At 44.6% G+C, this 26313-nt stretch overlaps 1 protein-coding gene across 1 annotated transcript; it reads right to left on the minus strand.

Moving 5' to 3' along the window:
- Positions 1–734: 734 nt before the first annotated feature.
- Positions 735–25241, minus strand: LOC121955264 (kinase D-interacting substrate of 220 kDa B-like). Its single transcript, XM_042503126.1, is given in 31 exon segments — positions 735–2587; positions 2666–2896; positions 3879–3977; positions 4074–4211; positions 4955–4984; positions 5400–5522; positions 7372–7607; positions 7800–7978; positions 8091–8253; positions 8807–8951; positions 9733–9824; positions 9917–10154; positions 10873–11013; positions 11174–11463; positions 12296–12447; positions 13981–14146; positions 14237–14416; positions 15583–15747; positions 16467–16644; positions 16805–16892; positions 16894–16901; positions 18490–18588; positions 19091–19189; positions 19367–19564; positions 20119–20217; positions 20331–20432; positions 21073–21171; positions 22162–22260; positions 22398–22496; positions 22872–23026; positions 25087–25241. Coding segments are annotated over 30 exon segments (5259 nt in total). The 5' UTR covers positions 23004–23026; positions 25087–25241; the 3' UTR covers positions 735–1396.
- Between the last annotated feature and the right edge of the window lie 1072 nt (positions 25242–26313).

The following is a 26313-nucleotide window of genomic DNA, read 5'->3' on the forward strand; positions in this document are numbered from 1 at the left end:
GACCTCCGTTTAATTACATCACATATTTAATGAGATTTTATCAATTTTCACTTTTTTAATCCAGAACCTCCAAATATTCGACTTTATGAAGTGAAATCAAGAAAAGCTGCGAATTCTCACATTTCGGGACCGGAACAATTTTTTCAGCATATTTTCATTTGAAAAAAAAAAAAAAAATTCAATTCAATCAATTCTAAAAATAATTGCAGATGAATTTCCTTCTTTTTACTAATTAATTAATCATTTATTTGACTGATTGTTCCAGCTCGACTCAGACTTCAGAATAAAAGCCTCTTCCTGTTCTCTGATTGAAACTTGATCAGTGATTTGTTCGTTTGGCTCAAAGTTTAAATAAAACACGACTTCCTGTCCGACGAGTAAAAATAAAACACGACTTCCTGTCCGACGAGTAAAAATAAAACACGACTTCCTGTCCGACGAGTAAACACTGTAAACGAACATTAACACTGACGACTCGTCTTATTTTGACGTTTTCACTCATTCGTTTCCCTTTTTGCCGTAAAGAAAAAGAACATAAATAAACAGATTTAACAGACGCGTCATTGTTTCTCAAAGTCAAAAAACAAACAAAAGAAATGTAAATGATTTAATTAAATTAAAGCGGCTTTTTGTCAGAACGAGAAACTGATGGAAGATATTTTATATTTTCAGTGTTGTTAAAGACGAAGACTGAAGTCGAGTTTTTGTCTCAGATCAGATCAGATTTCATTTTCCCGCCTGTTTTTGTGAATCTGTTTCTGTAAACTTCTCGTTTACGCACACGGGCCCCGAAACGTATTTAAATATTCTCACTTTTTTCTCTGAAATCTTGAATTCCTTCGTAAAGTCTGATCTCATCCGTCAGTTTCAGTTTCAGGCTCCGAATCCTCGTTTAGTTTCTGAGAGAATAAATTCTGTTTTTGTTTCTATGGAAACGTGCTAAACTACAAACGTCACGACGTCCACATGCAGCAGCTCCTACTGTCAATAAAGTTTCTACACAATTTAACTTCTACGTCGGCGGCTGAGAGCATGCAGCGCCACCACGATCAGGAAACGACGACACCACGACGACCACGACTCCACCGGCAGCCGCCGCCGAGCCACATCAGCGACCGAGACGCCGTTTTCAAACCCAAATATTCAAATCTCAGGACTTTATATTTAAATTCACTGCGGACGCTTTTTCAGTTTTTTAACAAGTCAAATATTTTCACAAATTTTGAAACATTTTTTGCACTTTTCAAATATTTTTACGGCTCATCAAACTTTTCTCATCAGAAGAGTCTGATTGGTCCAGAGGGTCGGGGGGCGGCTCCTGGTGGACCCTCAGTGCTCTGAATCTTCACGGGTCACGGTGAGGTCACGATGAGGTCACGATGAGGTCACGGTGAGGTCACAGGATGCTCTCCCGCTCCTCGCCGAAGCTGACGGTGTCGGAGGACACGGTGCAGATCTCCGGCGGGTCCCCGGGCTTCAGGCCCCTCTTCAGGTGAACCACGCGCACGTTCTCGTTGTTGGGCCCGGGGCGGGTGGTGCCGGTGGTGCCGGTGGTGCCGGAGGTGCTGGAGCTCGGCGAGATGATGACATCGCTAGAGGAGGAGGCGGGGTCAGAGGAGGAGCCCTCGGCGGGCAGGCGGGCGCGGTTGCCCTGCTGGGCGTTGGTGTTGTTATTGAGCGTGACGTTGCTCGGCGTGCGGTTCAGGTTGAAGGACTTGGACGAGGGCCAGCTTTCCTCGGGGCTGCTGGCGAGGAGGCTGCACTGGTCCTCGGAGCAGATGGACATGCGGACGGCGGGGTCCTGCAGGCCGCTGAGGCTGCTGGGAAGTCCGCGCTTCCTGGCCAGGCTCTCCTCGTCCAGCTCGATCAGGTTGGCGCGTTCCAGCTGCGACAGGTCCGCCTCCTCGTCCTGCAGCGAGTGGTTCGGCGAGCTCTCGTTAGACCGCACGCCCGAGTCCGACGAGTCCTTCTTGTCCAGCATGGCGTCCGACAGGTAGTCTTTCCCCTTCAGCGCCAGTGAGCCGCCGGGCGGTTTGTGGTCGGCGGCCTTCTTGCCGTCTTTGAGCAGCGGGGCATTGTCAGACTCCTCTGACTCTTCGTCGTCGCTCGTCAGCTTCTGGTATCGCAGCCCGCCGCCACCAGCCTTCAGCTTCAGGTCGGCGGCGCCCTGGAACAGCCCCCCTCTCTCGGCCGAGGTCTTGCGAGTCAGCATGGACTTGGAGGAGGCGTGGTCGCCCTTCTCGTCCTCCTCCGTGATGGGGTCCAGGGCGTCTCCGTTGGAGGCAAAGTCGGCATTGTCCGCCGCTGGTTTGCTGCCGCTCCTCTTGTTGAAGGGTTTGCGTCCGTCCTGCTCGCCGCCGTCTTTGCTCTTATCCTCTGACGATGACGTCATGAACTGGCCGGGCTGCGGCTGGACGGGCCGCTCCCCGATGCTGCCGCCGCCCATCTCCACCTGCGCCATCTGAGCGATGTACTCCTGGTAGGCGCTGCGGTACTCGGCCTGCTGCTTGTCCGTCAGCTTGGAGATGTCGTTGGAGGACTCCTGGGAGTTCAGGCTGGTCATGCTGGCGGTGCGGTGAGCACCGCCCTGCGAAGAGACACCACAGAAGAAGAGTTAGCTTACCGTCTGCCTACAGGCTGTCCTCCAGCTGACGGAGATGTTTACCATCCACGCCGCGCCGCCGTGTCTCTGCGCCTCGTCCAGCCCCACCGTGCTCAGCTCCTCGAAGCTCAGGTTGAAGCTGTACATCGGCGAAGTGTCCGCGTTGGCGCCGCCGGCGTGGGGCGGGGCCGCCGCTCGCCGTCCCATGTCGGTGTGGCCGCCCACGATGCTGCCCTGCTCGCTGACGACCTCCTCGTGCAGCACCTGACTCTCCATGTGCCGCATGTCCAGAACCTGCAGGAGGACGCAGAGAGACGCGTCACGTGATCGTCTGTCTGCAGCGTTCACGCAGTTTTACCAAAACTTTTCAGGACTTTTCAGGACTTAGAGGCAAAGTTTTAAGACCATCATCGATGCTCGTGATCGGCTTTTTTTCTTCACCATGTGACAGTTTTAAAAATATATATTATTTAAAAAAATGAGCAGAAGAGAATCAGAACTGAATATTTAAATAGAACTTAGGGACTGTTTGTTATTTATGAGGGGGAGTTCAAAAAGGGGGAAGCATGTCAAATCAAAAGCATGGAGATTTTTTTTTTGGATTTTGGCTTTTGAGGAGCAGACCACTTTAAAGGCTGTATTTCGTTTTTATTTAACTGCTGGTGTTTAAAGAAACACGCCTGCATTTTGTGTTTAAACATTTAGGCCTTTTTTGTGATTTATGAAGAAAGAAATATGGCTTTTTTAAAAAAAAAAACATTTTTTGGTGATTGAGAATTTTTGTTGATGTTTAGAAAAATGATTTGGCTGTTTTTTTAATTTTTATTTTTTCATTAAAAATTGGGGCAACGTTCAACTTTACTTGTTGTTTGATTGTTTTTGGTGATTTATTTTATTTTATTTGACATTTTTTACATTTTTTAAAATTTGGGCGATTGTTAAAGAAAAAGTTTGGCTTTTTTCTTTTGTTTAAAAGATTTAAAAGAAGAAAATGTGGCTTTTTTTTAACGTGATTTTTTGGCAATTTGGTTCATCAGCCAAAAACTGTAAAAACAGAAATTACTGTTGGATTTTCACATTTTTGATGTTCCTTGAACACATCATGTGTTTTTATACAGGTTGGTGAAGCAAAATTAAAGGACTTTTTCAAAACTTTCAGGGTACATTTAGTTTTCTAAAACTTTTCCAGGCCTGGAATTTTTTATTTGCAAATTCCATGACTTTTCCAGGTTTTTCCAGGACCGTTTTAACACCGTGTGAGTGCTGTCGGACTCACCGTGGCTCTGAACAGCTGCCAGTCTCCAAAGTTCATGTTCATCTCTTTCTTCAGCTCGTCGATGTTACACTGAGACAAAACTCGCCCGTTAACGTTCGCCTGCGAACAGGAAACAGGAAACAGGAAATGAACGCGACACATATCAACATCTGGACTCATGTTTTTAACCCCTTCCTTCGTCTCTCAGGCACTGACCTTCCTGATGGTGGCGCCGTACTGTCCCGTCATGCTCTGGTCGATGCCTTCGATCAGCCGCACCCGCTCACAGACCGCCTCCGTCGTCATGGAGCTGAGGAGGACGGACGGAGCGGCCGACACCACCGAGGCCGAGCCCTGCACACAAACACACACAGGTCTGATTCCCGCCCAGCGACGCGCTCAAACACGGCGCCGTAAAACACACGAAGGTTAGAAAGTGAACTGAACACGAGAAAAAGTCAACGAGCAACTTGGTATGAAATGTTCCGAATCGAGCAAAAAATTACATTTAGAAAATCATTTTTAAAAACATCTAAGGCAAAATTAGGAGCAAACGATATTGATAATGAGCATAATTACATATTTAAAATGATTTGACAGAATTATTATACTTTATTTCTTGCTCATTTTTGTGTCACGTCCTCTGTTGCTCGCAGCTTCCCTCCATCTTACGGAGTTTACTCAGTTTGTGTTTATTTACTGCTGATTTTTCAAGAAAACATGCCGACGTTTTCTTCTAAAATGTTTGCCTTTTTTCTTTTAAAAAAACGTTTTTTTCACTTTTAAAAAAAAATTTGTTTTATCGTTTCTTTTCTTTATTTTTATCCTTGACTAATTTTCGAGTAAAGTTCGTGTACTTTAACACATTTCTTGCTAAATTTTGCTAAACTGAGACCGAACACACGCTGAGTGACTTTAAAGACGTTTTTTACAGTGTGCAGGAGGAGACGAGGTGGAGGTGGGGGTTAAAGGTCATCCAGACTACTACTTGAGCTACAGGCTAGTCCAGGCAAGGTGCATGCTGGGAGGTGTAGTGCGCAGAGGGAGGTAATGCAGGAGCAAAGAGGGAGGGAAGGAAGTTAGAGAGAGTTCAATACCTGCTTCCTTTTCAAAGATGAAACCTTATACTGAAGACAGACAGACGGACAGAGACACAGACAGACAGACAGAGACACAGACAGACAGAGACACAGACGGACAGAGACACAGACAGACAGAGACACAGACAGACAAACAGGTGAGGAATGAAACTTCTGGAAAACACAGATGGCTGATAGAAAAGTGGAAATGATTACTGATGATTTTTCAGTTTCAGGGAATCAGAAGAAGAAGAAAAAAACTTTAGTTGATTTAAAAACAAGTTTCCAAAGCTACGCGGCCCCACACACCACAGAAGAAGAGACGAGCGGAGTGCAGCTTCATCCCCAGCAGAAGAAGACAGAACAGCAGGTACTAACAGCAGGTGATGCTGGGACGTTTACAGAGTCTGGAAGTGTCTCTGCTCTGAGAAACAGGCGAGCTGGAGGCGTTTGTTTTACTCACGGGTGCAGCTGAGGCGTCTCTGCTGGCGGGGTGTTTGGGTGGAGGGCGTGGGTGCAGGTGTGATGGGTAGGTGGAGGCCATGAGTGGGCGTGGCAGCTGGTAAAGGTGATGGGGGAAATATGGCTGAAGGGGGGGGGGCAGAAAATCAAATAATGATCGTGCAGATGATTCAAACAACAAGAATGAAAAAAACATCAAACAGCGAGTCTCTGCTGACAGGAAGTGGGCTCACAGCAGCTTCCTGTAGAGTCGGGTCGACTGGTCCGATGTACGAGATTAAACCGGGTTAATTTATGCACACCGGTTTAATCTGCATTTGTGATGATGTCACATCGTAGCGATTTTGAAAGCAGCCGAATCCCGCTCAACACAGTTGATAAACCATCTGACGCGTGATTCATATTTTATCGGAGCTGCGAGCGCCACACAGGTCGAGTTTTAATTTACTGCCGCACCGAGGCGGCCGGATCGGCAACGAGAGAGATTAAATCTCAGCAAATTTCAAATCACATTTTTTGGGTTGATGAGAAAACGTGGCAGATTCGTATCGCTCTGCACACAAAACGGGCTTTTCAAAATCAAGATTTAAAAATGCTATACATTAATACGATTTTATGCTTTTATTTAGTTAATAATATCAAATATTCATGAAGTGTCAGAATTTTAACCCTTTAAATGCCAGGTTTTTGTCATGATGCCACTATGTTTTTAGATGAATGATGTTGAGTCTCCTCCTCCTCAGTGTGTGAGTGTAGCTGCTGACAGTCTGGGATATGTCAGTGTGCGAGTGTAGCTGCTGACAGTCTGGGATACGTCAGTGTGTTAGTGTAGCTGCTGACAGTCTGGGATATGTCAGTGTGCGAGTGTAGCTGCTGACAGTCTGGGATATGTCAGTGATCAGCAGCTACATTGACTGTGACAGGTCACCTAGTGGAAATAGCATGTATTTCCTCCATCTGCCAAATATGGTCAAAATGACCTCATCAGGTGGAAAATAGTCAAAATGACAAATTCAGAGTCAAAAGCCCAGAATGACACCCAGAAATAATACAAGTCCTGTTTTTCTGCTCTGATGGCTGTGGGATCAAAAATGTCAGTTTGAATGGGTTTCAATGGAGCATTTTTGGACCTGAACAGTCTGAATGTAACTATTTAGTTTCCACAGTGTATTTTAGACTTATTGTAGGAGCTGAGCTGCAAATTCACTGATTACACTCAAATACACAATCTGGACTACATTTAGGACACATGCATCAACACACACACAGTTATCACAACAGGAAGAGTGAATGAAAAGTGTACAGAAAGTGTCGGCATGGGAGGAACTTTTACTTTGTAAATTTTTATTCATTCATTTTTTTATTTAAAATTTCCCTTAACTTTATAAAAAAATTGCTGTGAACTTGCTAAATATGAAGTTGCGCGTTTGTTGAAACAAAAATATCGGTCAACTTCTAAGCAGCGTCTTGTCAGTGTTTACGTCTCCGCTCTGATCTGGAGCGCATAGCTGATAGCTACATGTTTGTTTACATGCAGTAACAGAGGGTCATATTTGATGGATTCAGTGTGAACACAGAGCTCCGGTGTTTCCTGATGCTTCATGATAGTGACACACTTGTTTTCTGTTGGGACTCGGTGTCTTTTGTTGCTCTGAGGAGCAGCTGCTGAGTCATGTCAGTCCCCTGGTAATATTTGATAAACAGGTCCTGTGTTTGGCTTAATATCGAACCAGTTTGAACCTTTTTCGCCGAACTCTAAACAGTATTGACGACATGATCAGTGTGTGACTATGACAACAGCAGAGACTCAGCGTGAACTCAGGAGGGCTGAACATCCGTCTGACAGCAGACTGAATGAGTTCAAACAGGTGACAGATGGTTCAAACTGAGCCAATCAGACGAGTTGGCGGCGAGTCAGAGCTGGAGGTTTAACCATCTCTAAATCACCCGCTGTGGGCGGAGCCTGCACTCACCCTGTTGTAGAAGGGGTGCTGTGGTCCGGCCATGCCGCTGTAGTAGCTGCTGTGAGGCTGCGGGGAGACCACGCCCCCTGCTGGCTGGTTGAAGGGCCCAGTGAAGGAGGCGGACGGCGAGCACGCCGACGACACCTGGCTGTACACTGAGGTGGGGCGGGGCTGCGCCTCTTGCAGGGGGAGGGGCGGGTACGTGACTCCGCCCATATTCATCTGCTCCCGAGCTGCACGAACATCTGGATCAGAGAGAAAAAGTGATTACCGGCCGTGATCTGCCCGTCTGAAGCATCAGTCTCAGTTCCCCCGGGAAGATTTATTATTTATTATTATTTTTATTTTTTGTGGATTTTCCAGCTGATCTCAGCATGAGAAGAAGGGAGAAACCTCTCAAGATTAACCCCTTCACCCCTTGTTTGTAGTATCTGTACCTGCGATGATCTCCCTCAGTTTGGGGTCCAGGTTGACGGTGCACGGCAGGAAGGTGCGGATGTCTCTGGCGGTGAGGACAGGTGTGCGTGAGGACAGGAAGACCTCGAAGCTGCGAATGTCTCCGTCGATCTCCAGCAGAGGCTCCACGTCTTTGGTGGTTGGGATGTTTTTGGACACTCTGGCAGGAGGAGACGAAGAGGAAACAGTGACTGAACTTGTTTTTGGATGATTCAGTCCTGTGAAGGTAAAAGATTCGTCAGTCTGAACTGATGCTGAGTGTGACCTCTGACCTCTCGTAGATGGTCTTGAGCGTGGCCTGGTCAGGGACGCCGTCTGTCTCCTCCAGGTACAGGATGAGCCAGGACGTCCTGTAGGGCCACTGCTCTGTCAGGTTGATCCAGGACGCCAGGCGGTCCCAGTTGAAGCTGATCTGATTGGCTCTCAGAAGACGACCTGCAGGCAGACGTGAAGGCGGATCTGAGTCTGGGCGAGGTGTGTTGGGTTTCCCGTAATATGAAAGCGGCGCTATTGTATTTTGGCTAGATCACCATGGTAACTGACGCTGCAAATTTAACCTGAAGCAGTTTTTGTTCTGACTTTCAGTTTTAAAGCTGTGTCAAGTGTCAAATGAAGCGCTGAACACCACTCGTTTTCTGTGAAGGCGCTCGGAGCCTGACGCAGAAAGAGTTAACAGAGACAGCTGATAACCACCCTCATGGTTCCTGTTGTCTCTGAGCGAGGCTGCAGGTTCGTCCAGCAGCTCAGCCACAGAGTCCACTGAGCTGCTGTCGGGAGAGTTAACAGACTCAAACTGTTTCTGTAACTTTTGTACTAAAAAATCGTACTTTTACAGCAACAGCAGCAGAATCCAGTCTGAAGGATTTTAAACGGTATTTTTACCACAGAGATTCCAAACACGTTTGTTTTTATGAAACGTTTCTGATCCTGGTTCTGTTTATGTGTGTGTGTGTGTGTGTGTGTGTGTGTGTGTGTGTGTGTGTGTGACCTGTGACGGAGACGATGTTGAGCAGCCTCCTCATTGTCTGCGGGCTGATGTCGTTGAACCAATCCTCCGTCACCATCAGCTTCGTCAGGTCGAAGGACATCTGACGGGTCACCGAGCGCTGCACCTGCCGCCGCCGGTATGTGTCCTGAGCGCACAGGTCACATGATCACATCAGTCCTAAAACAAGCTGCAGCTTTCTGTTTTTTTGCTCTCTACATATTTATTTTTCTTCACTTTCTCAAATAAACTTCATCACTAAAATCAGAGTTCCTCCAGCTGAAGGCAAGCAGCATTTAAACTCCATTTGAACTGAAATGTTAGATCAGTTTACAGGAGCCAGTGTTGACGGTAAAAACATGTTCTGACATTAATTAAGTTTATGGGGAAATTTTATTTTATTTTTTAAATAGACAATATTTTGAGTTTTGCAATGTTATGTGAACAAAGAGTAGAAGCTAAAGGAAAATGTCCCATCCCTAATGTCTAAGCATTTTTAAGACTTTTGAAAGATTAAGATATTTTAATGCCTTTGGCAATTTTAGTTTTCATTTTTAGAAGTTTTTAAAGAAAAAACTTTTGCTGCTTTATTTTCCTTTAAAATTGTTGGTGATTTTTTAAAGAGAACAGGCCTGCCAACCCCTCGGGCATATTTTCCTCACAGCCAGAAACTGTAAAAACAGACATTTTTGTTGGATTTTTAAATTTCTAACACATTGGAAGTTTAAAAATGTGTTCTTGAACACATATGTGTTATTAAACATATTACATTATATTATACATGACTTTTTTAGCTTTTTTCAAACTGTACAAACCCTGACAAACACACACAGACACACACAACCACACACACACACAGACAAACACAAACACACACACATACAGACACACACACATACAGACACACAGACACACACTCACACACTCACCCGGCGGTTGAGCGTCGTCTTGCTGCCAAACTTGGTTAATTCTCCCAAACTGTGCTGAGACAGTTTCCTGTCCAGCTCCTCGTGCCACCCAGCTGACGGGACAGAGACACCACAGTCACAAACATCATCTGACAGCGTGTCCCACACCAACACTCTGTCTCAACTGTGTGATCGTCATGGTTACCCTCAGAGTTGGCGGTGTCCCCATTGGCGGGTGCGGCGGCGCACATCTTCCTGGCGCTGGACAGCCCTCTGCTGTTGAGGAAGACGGGCAGGTGGACGATGTTCCTCATGTAGTCGTGTCCGTTGATGTTGGAGTCTCTGAGGACGCTGTTCAGGTTCTGGTTGATGGCCTTGATGATGATGTGAGGGTCGCTGGCAAAGATGGAGATGAAGGGGCCTTTGGAGAACAGCACCCGCACCTGCAACACCAAACACGGCTAACAATCAGCGCCCGTTTCCACGGCAACGGTTCTTGTATGAACCGTTAACCTTTTCTGGTGGATTGGCCTTTCATTCCCAAACAAATATTTTTTAAGCTTCTCAGCTGGTCTTAAGTTTTCTTTCAGTCAGGAAGATTTAGAAACAGCAAGGTCGACCTGACTGTAAACACAGAGATCGACAGAAAGAAAAGACAACGTCACAGAGAGAGAGAGACACGGAGCGTCTCACAGCTCCACCGGCAGCTGAGGGAGCGCACGGTGTTTCTCCGCCCGCTCGACAGCTTCGTGACTCGTTATAGTTTGTAAAGTTCAAAAGCTCCAACAGTGACTCAGTACAAAAATCTGTGTCCAGGGCTGTAAAGGAGTTTATTATTATCGGCTCGACTCAGTAAATAAAGGTAACGTTAGCCGTGTGTGTGCCTCTCTCCCAGACGCAGCAACAGATAAACAGAGAGAGTCTGAGTGGATCAATACTCTGTGTGAAGCTGTACGATGAAAAGAGTTGCAGTGGTGATTGTGTGAGGCCATGCAGAATCCACAGGGACTGGCTCAATCTGCTCAGATCGCTACATCACAAAATCCATCAAAAAACACCTGAATCTGTCGGCTCGATCAGCATGCAGACAACATTTATTTTTACTTTTTCTTTATTCCACTTCAGGAAGCACAGAGATGAGAAGGTGTGAAACTGCCTCACCGTGTCCAGCATCTGCAGAACTTTGTCCTGTTCGCACGAGTCCAGCCCATCAATAACGACCGCCAGCCTTGTCTGATGCTGCGTGAAGCCGTCGATGGTCTTCGCCATCCTCGCCATCAGCTCCACCTCCGTCTTCAGCACCTGCAGCACGACACCACAGGTCAGGGTGAAATAACATCAACATATTTTAAATGTTGATGGAACAATTGTTTTTCCTTTTGGACTCTTTACAGAAATACAAAATTAAATGAATCATCTGATGAACTGAGTGAAACGGCGGACTGTCCCTTTAAGGCCTCACCTTCATGAAGCCCTCACTCTTCAGCTTGTGCATCCTGTTGGCGGCGCTGTGGAGCCTCTTCCTCTGCGAGTTGAGCACCGAGTCGGTGACCTGCCACCAGGTCCTGCAGTTGAGAAGCAGAGCGAGACCCACCACGCTGCCGATGGCCACCAGCACGCCGTTCACAGTGCGGTTCTCCCCATCCACCTTAAAGACGGCTAGCAGCGCCATGCCGCTCAGCAGGCACGCCAGCACCAGCACGAAGAGGACGAAGGACGGGACGCAGCACGTCTTCTTCCACTTCCTCTTACCTGGCACCACAACCACAGAAGAAGAAGGTTAGTTACAGTGTGTGTGTGTGTGTTATGTACTTGATACATAGTGAGGACCATAGGTTGAGTGAGGACATTTTGACGAGTCCTCATATCTTAATCCTTCGAAGCCTGAGCAAACTGACTCGATTCTTTAAAAAAAAAAAAAAAAAAGACCGCCACGCAGATGTACGTGTCCATGTTTGTAAAAACATGGACGCTTCACACACAGAAGGTCTCTACAATCAGCACAGATTACAGGTGGACACCATTCAGGTTATTGAATTATGGCCAAAAACATTAAAAAAAGGAAAAAGGTAGAAAAAAAAACCCAATTGTAATTGACACAATTACACATATTAAAAATGTCTCAAAGTTATAATTTTTAAGCCCATTTCCAGGTAATTTCCTAATTTATTTTTTATTTATTTTCTTTTCTTTGTTCTATTATTGTTGCTAATTTTTAGATAATTTTCTAGTATTTCTTTGACAAGGTACAAGGTAGATTCATTTGTCATTTTTTTAAAAACATAGTTTAAAACAATTAAATTCTAAAGTTTAATGCATTTCAAATAAAGTAAATTGAATCAAATTAAATTTAAGTTAAGTAAATTTAAATATTTTCTTGTTAATTTTTGGGTCATTCTTTCCCAGAAAAGAAATTAATCCAATCTGCTCAGGTTTCAAAGGGTTAAAGCTCCGCTAAGAATTAGGTTTAGCTTTAGGAAGGGTCTAAGGAATATATATTATGTCAATGCCGGTCCTCACAAAGACAGACGTACAGGCTGTGTGTGTGTGTGTGTGTGTGTGTGTGTGTGTGTGTGTCTGTCACCTTGCGTCTCCTCGGTCTTGAACACTCTGAAGAGGCGCGTGGCGAGGAAGCCGAACTCTCTCTCGCAGGCGTCGGACAGCGTGGCGATCATCTCAGCCATCGACGTCTCTCCTCCGACGGAGGACAGCCGGTTGTAGTCTGTGAACAGGAACCTGCGGGGACGTGATGACGTCACGTGACCTCACATCGACTGATGACATCATCTCTTCGTGGCGTGCTGAGTTCTTAAGGAGTTAGCTTTAATGCTTTTACATTTGAGACCAAATCTACCTCACAAAAACAAAAAAAAATATATTTTTTTAACTTCAGGTTAAGGGTCGTTTGTCCAAATGTCTAAGATATCAGTTTATTCTTTCAGCATAACCGAGCTGGAAACTCACTACACCTGAACTCAAACCGCCTCCAGCGCGTCCTCTCATCATGTCCTCTCATCATGTGAGATCTCATCATGATCGAGACATTTTGGTGTCCTAGAAGAAACTGAGATCACCTGAAGGACAATGAGAGCGGAGTGGACATTCGGAGACATTGGCGGAGACACTTGTGGACAATGAGAGCCGACATTTGGAGACACTGGCGGAGACACCGGCGGAGACACCGGTGGACAATGAGAGCGGAGTGGACATTCGGAGACACCGGTGGAGACACCGTTGGACAATGAGAGCGGAGCGGATCAGTCAGTATCAGTAACTCGTCCCCGTCCTTGTCTTCAGCGCCGTCAGGTGTCAGGGTGCAGGCTGGTCAGCAGGTCAACGATGAGAAACATCAGGGACGCTGAGTTCAGGATTATTTCTCTCGTCATTTGTTTGTTTGTTATTTTAAAGGCAGAACATGAAGAAAGGCGCTGACGGGCGCAGAGAGTTATCATCAGGTTTTTTGGGGGGTTTCTGTTTTTTAGTGCGACCAGCTTTGCCCCTCCAGCGTGTGGCGCTCTAGGTGACCTCCTGTATCTCCTATAAGAGTATATATATGGACAGTATATTTCCTGCTCGTTCACTGATGATCTTAAATAAGTGTTTCTCCTGTTGCGTTTTTTTAAAACATCGCCGCTGAGAGGCTCCGAAAAGCCGCTAAAGAGCGATAAAGTCGGCACGTCAGTAGTCCTCTCCTCCGTCTCTCTGGGACCTTAGATCGTCATCCGTAACAGTGTCCCCTACACTACAGTGAGAACAACGATTGATAAAAAATCTCATCAGTGGAGGGGAAAGAGTTAAAAAAAAAAAAGAAACAAAGGGTTAAATGCTGCTGCTGACTGATGACACGTTGTGGACTGATCCAGCAGCAGTTTGACGCAGCATAATGCAGCGTGTGGGACTGGAGGAGCGAAACCATGGCAACACGGGACAAATCAAAGCAGTTTATGCTTTTTATTATGGGTTCTGTTTATCGGCCAAAAATGTTATTATTGTAATATCGGTATGACGTCTTAAGTCCCGTTATCGGCCGATAATTGTCAGTCCAATAATTAGTGTGCATCCCTAATATTAATTATTATCATTAATTATTTTCAGATTTTTAAGATGCAATTCATAAAAATGAGTCATAAAATCTTCTCTCCATGTCTGAGCGTTTTTAAGAATTTTGACAGAATAACTGTTGCTCGATTTGACACAAGGTCTTATTTTGAGAGCAGTGAATTTGGGGATCGTAAAGGCTTTTTAAGGATCCGAGGTCGAGCGGGTTACCTGACAGGCAGAGCTCGGGTGCTCTGCTCCGGCAGCTCCGGCGGGTTCACAAACATCAGCCGCAGCAGCAGCTCCAGATACCCGATGTGACGGGCCAGACGGGTGCTGAGCAGCCACGCCCAGTTCCAGCTCTCGCCCTCCCGGCGCCCGCCGAAGTACACGACCACTGCGGAGGGGGCGGGAGAAGATTATTCAGACGCCACGAGGACAGAGAAAAAAAACGGCGTCCTGTTTTGGTCTGAACGTTGAGTCTTACCGAAGAAGAGGTAGAGCAGAGCGAGCAGGCTGAGGGACACCGCCATGGCCAGTTTGGGGTCGACGGTGAAGCCGAGGACGACGGCGACGGAGCCGCAGAGCAGCAGAGACAGAAAGACGACGAGCCACGAGAACTGAAACAACGGCTCGATCTGCTGCCCGGCAAACGTCTTCATCTCATCTGAGGAGGAGGAGGAGAGAAGAGGAGAGAGGAGGAGGAGGAGAGAGGAGAGAGAGAGAGAGAGGAGAGAAGAGGAGAGAGGAGAGAGGAGAGAGGAGGAGGAGAGAGGAGGAGGAGGAGAGAGAGAGGAGGAGAGAGAGGAGGAGGAGGAGGAGGAGGAGAGAGGAGGAGGAGAGAGAGGAGAGAGGAGGAGGAGGAGAGAGGAGGAGGAGAGAGAGAGGAGAGAGGAGAGAGAGGAGAGAGGAGGAGGAGGAGAGAGAGGAGGAGAGAGAGGAGGAGGAGGAGGAGGAGAGAAGAGGAGAGAGGAGGAGAGGAGAGAGAGGAGGAGAGAGAGAGGAGGAGGAGGAGGAGGAGGAGAGAGGAGAGAGAGAGAGAGAGGAGAGAGGAGGAGGAGGAGAGAGAGAGGAGAGAGGAGAGAGGAAATTATTAAACAGTCAGAAACTGTAAAAACAGAAATTACTGTTGGATTTTCATTTTCACATTTTAACAATCTTTGAACATTTGTTCTGATACAGGTTTGTCAAACAAAATTCCAGGACCTTCCAAAACTTTCTGGGAATATTTAGACTTTTCCAGGATTTCCATGACCATAGGAAACCCTGTATATTCTGTGTCTGTGTGTGTGTGTGTGTGTGTGTGTGTGTGTGTGTGTGTGTGTGTGTGTGTGTGTGTGTGTGTGTGTGTGTGTGTGTGTGTGTGTGTGTGTGTGTGTGTGTGTGTGTGTGTGTGTGTGTGTGTGTGTGTGTGTGTGTGTGTGTGTGTGTGTGTGTGTGTGTGTGTGTGTGTGTGTGTGTGTGTGTGTGTGTCTGTGTGTCTGTGTGTGTGTGTGTGTGTCTGTGTGTGTGTGTGTGTGTGTGTCTGTGTGTGTGTGTGTGTGTGTGTGTCTGTGTGTGTCTGTGTGTGTGTGTGTGTGTGTGTGTGTGTGTCTGTGTGTGTGTGTGTGTGTGTGTGTGTGTGTGTGTGTGTGTGTGTGTGTGTGTGTGTGTGTGTGTGTCTGTGTGTCTGTGTGTGTGTGTGTGTGTGTGTGTGTGTGTGTGTGTGTGTGTGTGTGTGTGTGTGTGTGTGTGTGTGTCTGTGTGTGTCTGTGTGTGTGTGTGTGTGTGTGTGTGTCTGTGTGTGTGTGTGTCTGTCTGTGTGTGTGTGTGTGTGTGTGTGTGTGTACTCACCCTCCAGCTTCTTGAGCAGGAAGGACTTGCCGCTGCCCCACTGGGCGTACAGACCCACACAGATGGGGGGCTGCATGGTCGGCTCGCTCAGGATGTCCGCCAGCGCGGAGCTGTACAGGTCGTAACCCAACATGTCCCCGTCCGTCTCTGTGGGGGACAGGTGACCTGCAGGGGGACACGAATGTCACAGATGAGCGTTATGAGACTCACGTTAGCTGGAAGATCTAAAATGACCGTCATCGTGTCTCAGTGTTCATCCTAAAAACACGTTTCTCTCGTTTGTTTTTATCTTTTTGTCCGAAGAAACGGACACTAAACATGAAAAAAAACCACGAACATTCATTTATTTCTGCATTTATCTATTTATTTCCAGATTTATTTCAACCCGTATTTACTCCTTTATTCTTGTACTTTATTTCTGTAATTGAAGTATTTCATTGTTCTTTCATTCATTTATTTCTCTGTTTATTCATTTCTTTTTTTATTCCTGTATTTATTTAGACACTCCTTAATGTATTTATTTATTCATTCATGTATTTATTTATACATTTATTCACGTAATGTTGCACTGATTCGTTATATTTATTTATTTATACTTTTCTACATTTACATTTTATTCCAGTATCTATTTGAAACTTTTTGGCTTTTTGATTTTTCGGGTGTTTATTGCTGAGCTGAGATCAACTGATTAAACGGAGCTGACTGACGTTTAAAATTATTATTATTGTTATTATCAGCTGTTTCCTGTCCTGAACTATGATTATTATAGTCTGTCGACTTCGGCTACATATAGAAAAGTACTGATCTGTATTTTAACCCTTTGGATCTCACTGGAACCTGAATATCCTGTTAACCGGAGAGATGCGATCGCTTCGTGAACGTACGTGCTCCGAAGATCTGCGTGAGGATGCTCTTCTGGTGGCTGCAGTCGATGTTGTACGGCGTCTCTCCGGCCTTGTTGGGTCGGTACAGCAGGCGGCCGTCTTTGGGGTTCCTGAGGAGGAGCTCGGCCAGGCGCCGGCTCCGCCCACGGATCGCGATGTGGAGGGGCGTGTCTCCTTTCTGAGGAAAACAGGAAGTACAGAGGTCAAACTGATCCAGCACGGGTGAAGAAAGTCAAGTTTTCATGCTAATTTTATTTTGAAGGGCTCATTTTAGCCTCAGTTTCACGTCTCGTTAGTGTTTGTTAGCGTAAACGTTAACGCATCGTTGTTGTTCTCACCTTGTCGACAGCCGACACTTTGGCTCCTTTATCGAGCAGCAGCTCCACGATCTCGATGTTCCTCATCTTGGTGGCTTTGATCAGAGGTCTCTCCATCCTGAAACAGGAAACACGACGTCACAACACCTGCCTGCAAACACCTGCACGCCGTTTACAGCAGCAGCTCGGAGAACAACAACAGGTACGCCGAGATTTACACACCACGTATTAGATACAAGAAACTCTGCAGACGCGAGGGGCCAGCAGGCGTCATCTGTCATCTGTCCACTGTGTCCAGGTGTATTTTTAAGTGTTTTCAGGTGTGTTGAAGTGTTTTCAGATGTATCCAGGTGTTCCAAGGTGTTTTCAGGTGTTGTCAGACGTGTTAAAGTGGTTTTGGGTCACCCCCGTGTTTTCAGGTGTGTTGGAGTATTTTCAGGTGTGTTAAAGTGTTTTCAGGTGCTCTCAGGTGTGTTGAAGTGTTGTCAGGTGTGTTTAAGTGTTGTCAGGTGTGTTGAAGTGTTCTCAGGTGTGTTGAAGTGTTCTCAGGTGTGTTGAAGTGTTGTCAGGTGCTCTCAGGTGTGTTGAAGTGTTGTCAGGTGTTCTCAGGTGTGTTGAAGTGTTGTCAGGTGTGTTGAAGTGTTCTCAGGTGTGTTGAAGTGTTCTCAGGTGTGTTGAAGTGTTGTCAGGTGTGTTGAAGTGTTCTCAGGTGTGTTGAAGTGTTGTCAGGTGTGTTGAAGTGTTCTCAGGTGTGTTGAAGTGTTGTCAGGTGTGTTGAAGTGTTGTCAGGTGTGTTGAAGTGTTGTCAGGTGTGTTGAAGTGTTCTCAGGTGTGTTGAAGTGTTGTCAGGTGTGTTGAAGTGTTCTCAGGTGTGTTGAAGTGTTCTCAGGTGTGTTGAAGTGTTGTCAGGTGCTCTCAGGTGTGTTGAAGTGTTGTCAGGTGTTCTCAGGTGTGTTGAAGTGTTCTCAGGTGTGTTGAAGTGTTGTCAGGTGTGTTGAAGTGTTCTCAGGTGTGTTGAAGTGTTCTCAGGTGTGTTGAAGTGTTGTCAGGTGTGTTGAAGTGTTCTCAGGTGTGTTGAAGTGTTGTCAGGTGTGTTGAAGTGTTGTCAGGTGTGTTGAAGTGTTGTCAGGTGTGTTGAAGTGTTCTCAGGTGTGTTGAAGTGTTGTCAGGTGTGTTGAAGTGTTCTCAGGTGTGTTGAAGTGTTCTCAGGTGTGTTGAAGTGTTGTCAGGTGTGTTGAAGTGTTCTCAGGTGTGTTGAAGTGTTGTCAGGTGTTCTCAGGTGTGTTGAAGTGTTGTCAGGTGTTCTCAGGTGTGTTGAAGTGTTCTCAGGTGTGTTGAAGTGTTGTCAGGTGTGTTGAAGTGTTGTCAGGTGTGTTGAAGTGTTCTCAGGTGTGTTGAAGTGTTGTCAGGTGTGTTGAAGTGTTCTCAGGTGTGTTGAAGTGTTGTCAGGTGTTCTCAGGTGTGTTGAAGTGTTGTCAGGTGTTCTCAGGTGTGTTGAAGTGTTCTCAGGTGTGTTGAAGTGTTGTCAGGTGTGTTGAAGTGTTGTCAGGTGTGTTGAAGTGTTGTCAGGTGTGTTGAAGTGTTCTCAGGTGTGTTGAAGTGTTGTCAGGTGTGTTGAAGTGTTCTCAGGTGTGTTGAAGTGTTGTCAGGTGTTCTCATGTGTATTGAAGTGTTGTCAGGTGTTCTCAGGTGTGTTGGGGTCTCACCTTGGTGCAGGTCTCAGTGTCGGGGTTACACTGCAGGATGTCTCTCACCATAGTGGCGTTTCCTTTCTCCACGGCCCAGTACAGAGCAGTTTTATTCTCCTGGAAACAGAAACATCAGCTCACACCATCACTGTACTTTTCAATTATTACTGCTTTACACATTTTACCAGAACATTTCCAGGACTTTTCCAGGACCCATTTTCACTCTTTAAAAAACATTTTTTTTCTTCAAAGTCTTTTTGGTAATGTTTCCAAAGAACACATTTTGGTGATTTGTCTTTTTTTGTGATTTTTGCACGTTTTCTTTAAAAATTACAAAAAAATGACCTCATTTATTACAGCTGGAAACTGTAAAAACAGAAATTATTGTCTGATGCTTAAATTTCCGACGATCCTTTAACGCATCATGTGTTATTGTATAAGTTGGTGAAACAAAATTCAAAATACAAAAGTTGTATTTTTAGTTATATAGTTGTGGAAATTGCTGTTCTCAGATTGTAGGTCTTTTCCAGGTTTTTCATGACCGTATGAGCTGTTTAACCAGCAGTACCTCCGGAAACGTTAGTCCAAATAACTATTTGTTTTGTCTCTGTGTTCTCACCTGTCCTCTGATGTCGATGTCGGCGTATTTATGCAGCAGAGCTCTGACAATCTCCACATGACCCCCCCTCACTGCTCCGATCAGCACCGTGTCCCCACTCTCTGTAACACACACACACACACACACACACAGATTGAGTGAGTATCTGTTTTTTTTCTCCTCAGCAGCAGAAAAATGTATTTTTAAAAGATTTTGACATCAGAAACTGTTGCGCAGATTTGTCATGTGACTCCTAAGGCCACGCCCTCGTCAACACATCATGTGACCTCGTCTCACCCGGTCTGGGATGTTGACGTAGGTGCCGGCGTCCAGCAGGTCCTGGACGATCTCGGTGTAGCCTTCCTTGGCGGCGATCATCAGCGCCGTGTTCCCGTCTTTGTCGGTCATGTTGACGTTGGGGTTCCTCTTCAGCAGCTCCTTCACCACCTCGGTGTAACCGCCTTTCACCGCCACGATCAGAGCCGTCATCGAGTTCTGCACACACACACACACACACACATACACACACAGAGCGTCAGAACACAATATAACAATAACAAAGGGTTCACACACATTTTACAAAAAAAAAACTTCCAGGTTTTTTTTCAGGACTTTGAGGCAAATTTTAAAGATTATACAGTTTTTGAAACGATCATCAATAATCCTTTACATTTCTTTTTTATGGCAGATATTCAAAGCAAAGAATTTAGACGATTTTCTTTCCTTTAAAATGTTTTTGCAATTACTTTCTTTAAAAAAACAGGTTTGTTTTTTGTCTTTTCTCGTTTTTGCAGTGTTTTTAAGAATCTTTTTTTCTTTTTTGGCAGTTGTTTTAAAGAAAGAACTGTTGGCCCTTTTCTTTCTGTAGATAAAAAGTGTTTTTTTCCTTTAAAATTTTTATACCTTTTTCAGACTTTTATCAATCAGCACTAAAAAAAGATTTTTGTAACTATTTGTATCTACTTAGAAACAGACAGACAATACTACTACTGCAGTGCAGTACTCCGCAGCACTGATGGTGCAGTAATAATACGTGTGCGTGGTCGTACCGCCCCCTCCTGGTCGACATCGGCTCCGTTCTCCAGCAGGTGCATCACACAGTCAAAGTGTCCTTTCCTGGACGCCCAGATCAGAGGAGTGGTCCCATACTGTCTCACACACACACACACACACACACACACACACACACACACACACAGGAACATTGTTTATCGTGTTTTATTGTTTACTTGGTTGTTGTTGTGTTGTAGTTTGTCTCCACCTTGTCAGAACAGTTGACTTTGGCTCCGTTCTGCAGCAGCACTTTGACGATGTCGGCGTGTCCTCGACCGGCGGCCCAGATGATCGGATACACGCTGTACTGCTGTGAGACATGCAGACAGAGACAGGGACAGGGACGGACAGAGACAGAAACGGACAGCAGATGTCAGTATAATGAGCTCTTTCATTTTTCATTTGACTGAAGTAACCCTGTCGTCTCTGTCGTCTGTCCTCTCAGTGTGTTCATCAACAGTTTCACAGCTGATAATTTTACACTCCCTGGTCACTTTATCAGGAACAGCTGTTGAGTCCAGTGACGCCTTTTCTGCCTACAAAGCTTCTTATATTCAGCTGACGCCATCGTAGGAATTATTTCAGTTACATGTCTTTAAAAACGTCTTTCTCTCTGTTCTCCTGCACAGACAGTCAGAGACGGGGGTGTTTTTGTGTTGGCTGCAGTCGGCGAGATGTCACCCGTTTGAGGGCGGGCGTTTGCACTTTTGGACCTCCTCTGCAGAAGGTCCACCTTGGACGTGGTTTGGCATGGACGTTCTGAACTGCGTGAAATTCAGAAGTTTCTAATATTCAGAGGACAAAATAACAGAAACGCCTCATTTCTGACGGTCACATCGTACATTTCCTAAAGGCAGAATTATAAGTTTCAGCTGTGTTCTCGGTGTGTGTGTGTGTGTGTGTGTGTGTGTGCGTGCGTGTGTGTGTGTGTGTGTGTGCGTGTGTGTTACCTGTCCTGTAGTGTTGGGGTTTGCTCCGTTCTCCAGCAGCAGTTTGGTGACCTCCACACGACCTTTGTAAGCCGCCCACATCAGCGCTGTCCAGCCGCCCTGACACACGACATCACGTGTCATCACTCCGAAATCATGATTTTATGTTTATATGTTAATATATAATAATATTTATATTTATTTTGTCCACAACAATCGGATCACAAAGTTTTTCCCTCCTTACGTTGATGATCACAACAGATGTTAAACTTCATCTGCTTTTCTTTGAATACCGGAAAACTTGAAATTAAAGGCGGTCCCTTTAACCAGCCGGCTGAGGCTCCACATCCTGACAAACAAACGCCTGTCTCTGTTTGCAGCTCGCTCTGGTTACCACGGTTACCATGCAGCTCATTTTTGTACAAGCTCTTTGGTCGTATCAAACCGTGTTTTTGACCTGCTGGAGATAACGTCGGTTAAATATGTTTATATATTTAAACTTTTGCCAATACGGACACACACAATGTGAGCTCTGTGAGATTCTCAAAATTCAGTCAATAAAAAGAGTTAATTTTACCGAAACCACGAGCACCAAAGAAGACGGGATTATTGGGTAAACAACAGAGACCCAAAAACAGAGATTAGTAGATGTGGAGAACGATTTCTTAAAAAAAAAAATGTCCAGTGAACTATGTTATAATTCTACATTTTAAATTATTTTACAGAATTATTAGAATTTGGGCTTTGTACTCAGTTTTATTGTCTTTACTTCCTCTTGGTTCTTTTTTTTTTTTTAGCAAATTTCCTTGTATTTTTTCACAGATTTCTTTCTGACATCTGGGTCATTTCCCTATTTTCTTGCTCATGAACTATGGACATCTGTCTCAAATATAAGCCTGTAGACTTCAGTGCTTTAGGACAATAATGTCCCGGCCTGTAAATTAAATTTTTACTGTACGTGAAATAAATAATGCATCATTTTCTGCTTTTTTTGTAGGACAAATAGCCGATTCAACAACACATCTTTTCATCACACTTCATCTAGGTGAGTGTGTTAAATGATCTGTATATTGACTACATGTCCCATGAGCCTCTGCGGCGTTGTCCCACCATGTCTCTGTGCTCGATGTAGGCGCTGTTCTCCAGCAGCTCCTTCACCACCTCCACATGACCTTCTTTGGCTGCAGAGATCAGCGCCGACCAGCAGTCCTGACAGCACAGAGAAAGAGAGACGGGTTACCATGGAAACACGCCGTCACCTCCGCCTGTCTCCTAGCAACCGCAGCATCCGAGGTGAAGGAGCTGAGAACGGGGAGCGGCCGCGTGTGTGCGTTTGATTGGCTCACCACGTCGTCCAGGTTGACGTTGGCTCCTCTCCTGATGAGCTCCTGGACGATCTCCAGACTGCCCTGCTCCGCCGCCAGCATCAGAGGGGTCTGACCGTTCTGTCAACAACAAACAAACAAACAAACAGGTAAACAACAAACAAACAGGGTTCACTGTCCATCTATAATACATAAACCAGCATCAGAGGGGTCTGACCGTTCTGTCAATAACAAACAAACAAACAAACAAACAAACACAGCTAAAATGACTTTTAAGTTATCTTTAGTCTTAAATTTATCACAAACAATAAATAAAAAAACGTACAAAATAAAGATGAAAAAACCTGCTGATGTCAGAATGAGCCTGCAGTGTGCAGCAGCAGACAGCGTCCGCGCGTTATTACAGGATTATTACAGATTATCACAGATTATCACAGATTATCACAGCTGTATTGACTGAAATGAAAACACGAGGAGGCGTGGCTCTGTACGTACGTCGCTGCGTCCGTCCACCTCCTTGAAGCGGTCCAGGTGAGCCTTGAGAGCGGCCAGGTTCTCCTCCTCCACGTAGCTGAACAGGTTCTGGATGGCCAGAGTGGTCATCTTGATGGACGTGGTGGTGTCCATGTCTGGTCTGTCCCCCGTGTGTCCTACAAACACAGGACCGAGTCAGTGTCAAAAACGTAAACACAGATGAAAATTCTTTAATAACTTTCATTTTGAGGCTCATTCAGTCTTAAATGTTTAATTCCAGGCAGGAATTCATCACTTTTTCAGGGGCTTTGATTCACACAAAATTCACCGTCAGGTTTTTAGAAAATAGTACATGTACTCAAGAACTAAAGTACAGTTCAAGATAGTTGTACTTTACTTAAGTATTTCAACTGTGTGGTGCTTTATGCTTCTCTCTGCACAAAAGTAAACGTATTAATTCTGGACTGATGCTGTTTTTGTTCTTGTCTCTTTAACGGGCCCGCTTTAATACCACACACTCTCATGCCGCTCAAAAAACTTAAAAAAGATTATAGATTAATATGATTTTCTGCTTTTATTGAGTTCAATATTTTAAACAGCATCAGTCTTAATCATAAATATCAAATATTCATTCATTTCAACCCTTTAAATGCCAGGGTTTTGTGATGATGCCACTATGTTTTTCGATTAAAAAAACATTAAAAAATGAGTTATTTTCAACATACAGTCTGGGATCTGTCAGTGTGTGAGTGTAGCTGCTGACAGTCTGGGATATGTCAGTGTGTGAGTGTAGCTGCTGACAGTCTGGGATATGTCAGTGTGTGAGTGTAGCTGCTGACAGTCTGGGATATGTCAGTGTGTGAGTGTAGCTGCTGACAGTCTGGGATATGTCAGTGATCAGCAGCTACATTGACTGTGACAGGTCACCTAGTGGAAATAGCATGTATTTCCTCCATATGCCAAATATGGTCAAAATGACCTCATCAGGTGGAAAATAGTCAAAATGACAAATTCAGAGTCAAAAGCCCAGAATGACACCCAGAAATAATACAAGTCCTGTTTTTCTGCTCTGATGGCTGTGGGATCAAAAATGTCAGTTTGAATGGGTTTCAATGGAGCATTTTTGGACCTGAACAGTCTGAATGTAACTATTTAGTTTCCACAGTGTATTTTAGACTTATTGTAGGAGCTGAGCTGGACTCTGAGCTCTCACACTCTCTCTGGTGATATATTTGGATGCAGACAGTCTGATGTTCAGCAGCTTTAATGTCACAGCTGTGAACTATCCTCAGATCAGCCTTCACACGTCCCCCCGGTCTCTGCTGGACCGCTGATATGGAGACGCCGACTGTCTCTGAGGCTCCTCTTTGAAGACGCACCGTGCTGGATTCTTTAAACTGATATCAGATACGCTGAAATATATACCTGCTCATTTGTTTATAAAGTCAACATTTTTTACCCCCCCCCAACAAATAAATCACAGTCCCTAACAGACCCCCCCCACAAATCAACTACAGTCCCTAACAGAGACCTCTCTCCTCTAATAAATAAGCTACAGTCCCTAACAGACGCCCTCTTCTCTCACAAATAAACTGTTTATTTGTTTTATTTTATTTAGTACATTTTTTTTTCTTTTTGGGTGACTGAAAAAAATTACTTTGACACTTTCAGTGATTCATTAATATTATCAATGTAAAAGAACATTATTATAGTTCATTATTATTATTTTATGGAGGGAGGAATGGATTTCCTCAAGTCACTCTTGAACACCTTCGCCACCCCTCTCCTGATAAATAGAGAACAGTCCCTAACACATATCTGCGGATTAGCGCTCAGACGGCTGTCGGTTAAATATAAACCTGATTTATTGATCTTATCAGTGTCCTGTTTGTCAGGCTAAGGCGTCGCCTGCTTATTATTAACATGAATGAACATTATGGCTGTGATAATGATGATGTGATATCGGCGCTCTCAGTGTTATTACCGTCGTTATTACACTGCGGTAACATGAATAACCTTCACACCGGATTCACCGATTTACCGGCTGCTGACATTCACTCCGCAACAATACACACGCATCCAAACGTCGAATAATCGGATTAATGTTCATGGTTATATACAATCACATATTTCACCGCGACTGTGATTTTTTTCCGATCGATCAATACGTCCATCACGCACTAATCGATAACAGCGGAGGATGCTGACGGAGAAAACGGGAGAAAAATGAGTCTACCTTCAGCAGAGAATCAGGTTCGGTTCAGGCGGTCCGGGAGCGGGTGCAGCCGGGTGTCGGTGCCGGACTTTGAGTGCGTCTCTTCGGCCTGTGTTCGGATGACAGCCGCGGCTCACTCTCCATCCTCGACAACAGCAGCCATCTTTGATAAGAACAACAGCCAACCAGAGCCCGCCGCTGCGTCAAGCCCGCCCGCCATCACGCCTGCGCTTCCGCTCACTGCTGTCAAAATAAAAGCCAATGCAGTAAACAAAATAATTCGACCTTTTTTGACAGGCTGTTTGGGGATGAACTTGTTTTTATCACCTCCAGTTTCCGATATATACCATCACACTGAGTTTATTTTACTTCAATCGATTAATTTCCACTGATATTTTCTTTTGTTTTCCCCTAAACAGTCGGTCCACTGCGGCAGGTTTCTTATTTTGAAGGTCTTGTCGTTGTTTCAATGGGAAACTTTAAAAATGGACTCCGCTTTATTTTCGTGACAAAACGCTGAAAACATCCATCAAAAAGACAATGAAATGACCTCAGTACGTAACTATACACTCATATATCAGTTATTTCGTTAGTCACCAAACTGTGGAAGGCATTTTGTCACTTTATTTTTTAATATTTAACAAGATAACGGTGACCAGATTTCGGAAATGACAACCCGAGACATTTCCAGTTTGACGGTCAATATTATGGAATAAAAATAAATACATAAAAATCTTGTTTCACTTAAAAAATCACTGTTAAAACTACTACTACTACTACTACTACTACTACTACTACTACTACTAATAATAATAATAATAATAATAATAATAATAATAATAATAATAATAACAATCATAATAATTGGCAAAAAAACAAAACAAATTACAGAAAAAAAATGTCTTTTTTTTTTTTTTTTTTTTTTTTTTTACATAAAATTTTTAAAGAAAAATGAAATCGCCATGAAGGCCTGTCTCATATAGAGGCCCGCTCTGGTTACAAGCAGTCAATTTCTGTAATAATAATTATAATATATTAATAATAATTTTTATAATGATTAAAATATACTATTCATATCGAACTTTTCTTAACAAGTTTAAGAAAGAAAAACGAGGTAGCAATAAAAAAACAACAATATTATAAAGGGCAAACAATAAAGTGATCATACATTAATATTGGAAAATATCTATAAAAAGTAGTGTACAATGGCTGCAGATGGATGATAAAACCCAGCAAAGGCCACATATT

The sequence above is a fragment of the Plectropomus leopardus genome, chromosome 16, assembly GCF_008729295.1.
Source record: "Plectropomus leopardus isolate mb chromosome 16, YSFRI_Pleo_2.0, whole genome shotgun sequence".
In the NCBI taxonomy this organism is placed as follows: domain Eukaryota; kingdom Metazoa; phylum Chordata; class Actinopteri; order Perciformes; family Serranidae; genus Plectropomus; species Plectropomus leopardus.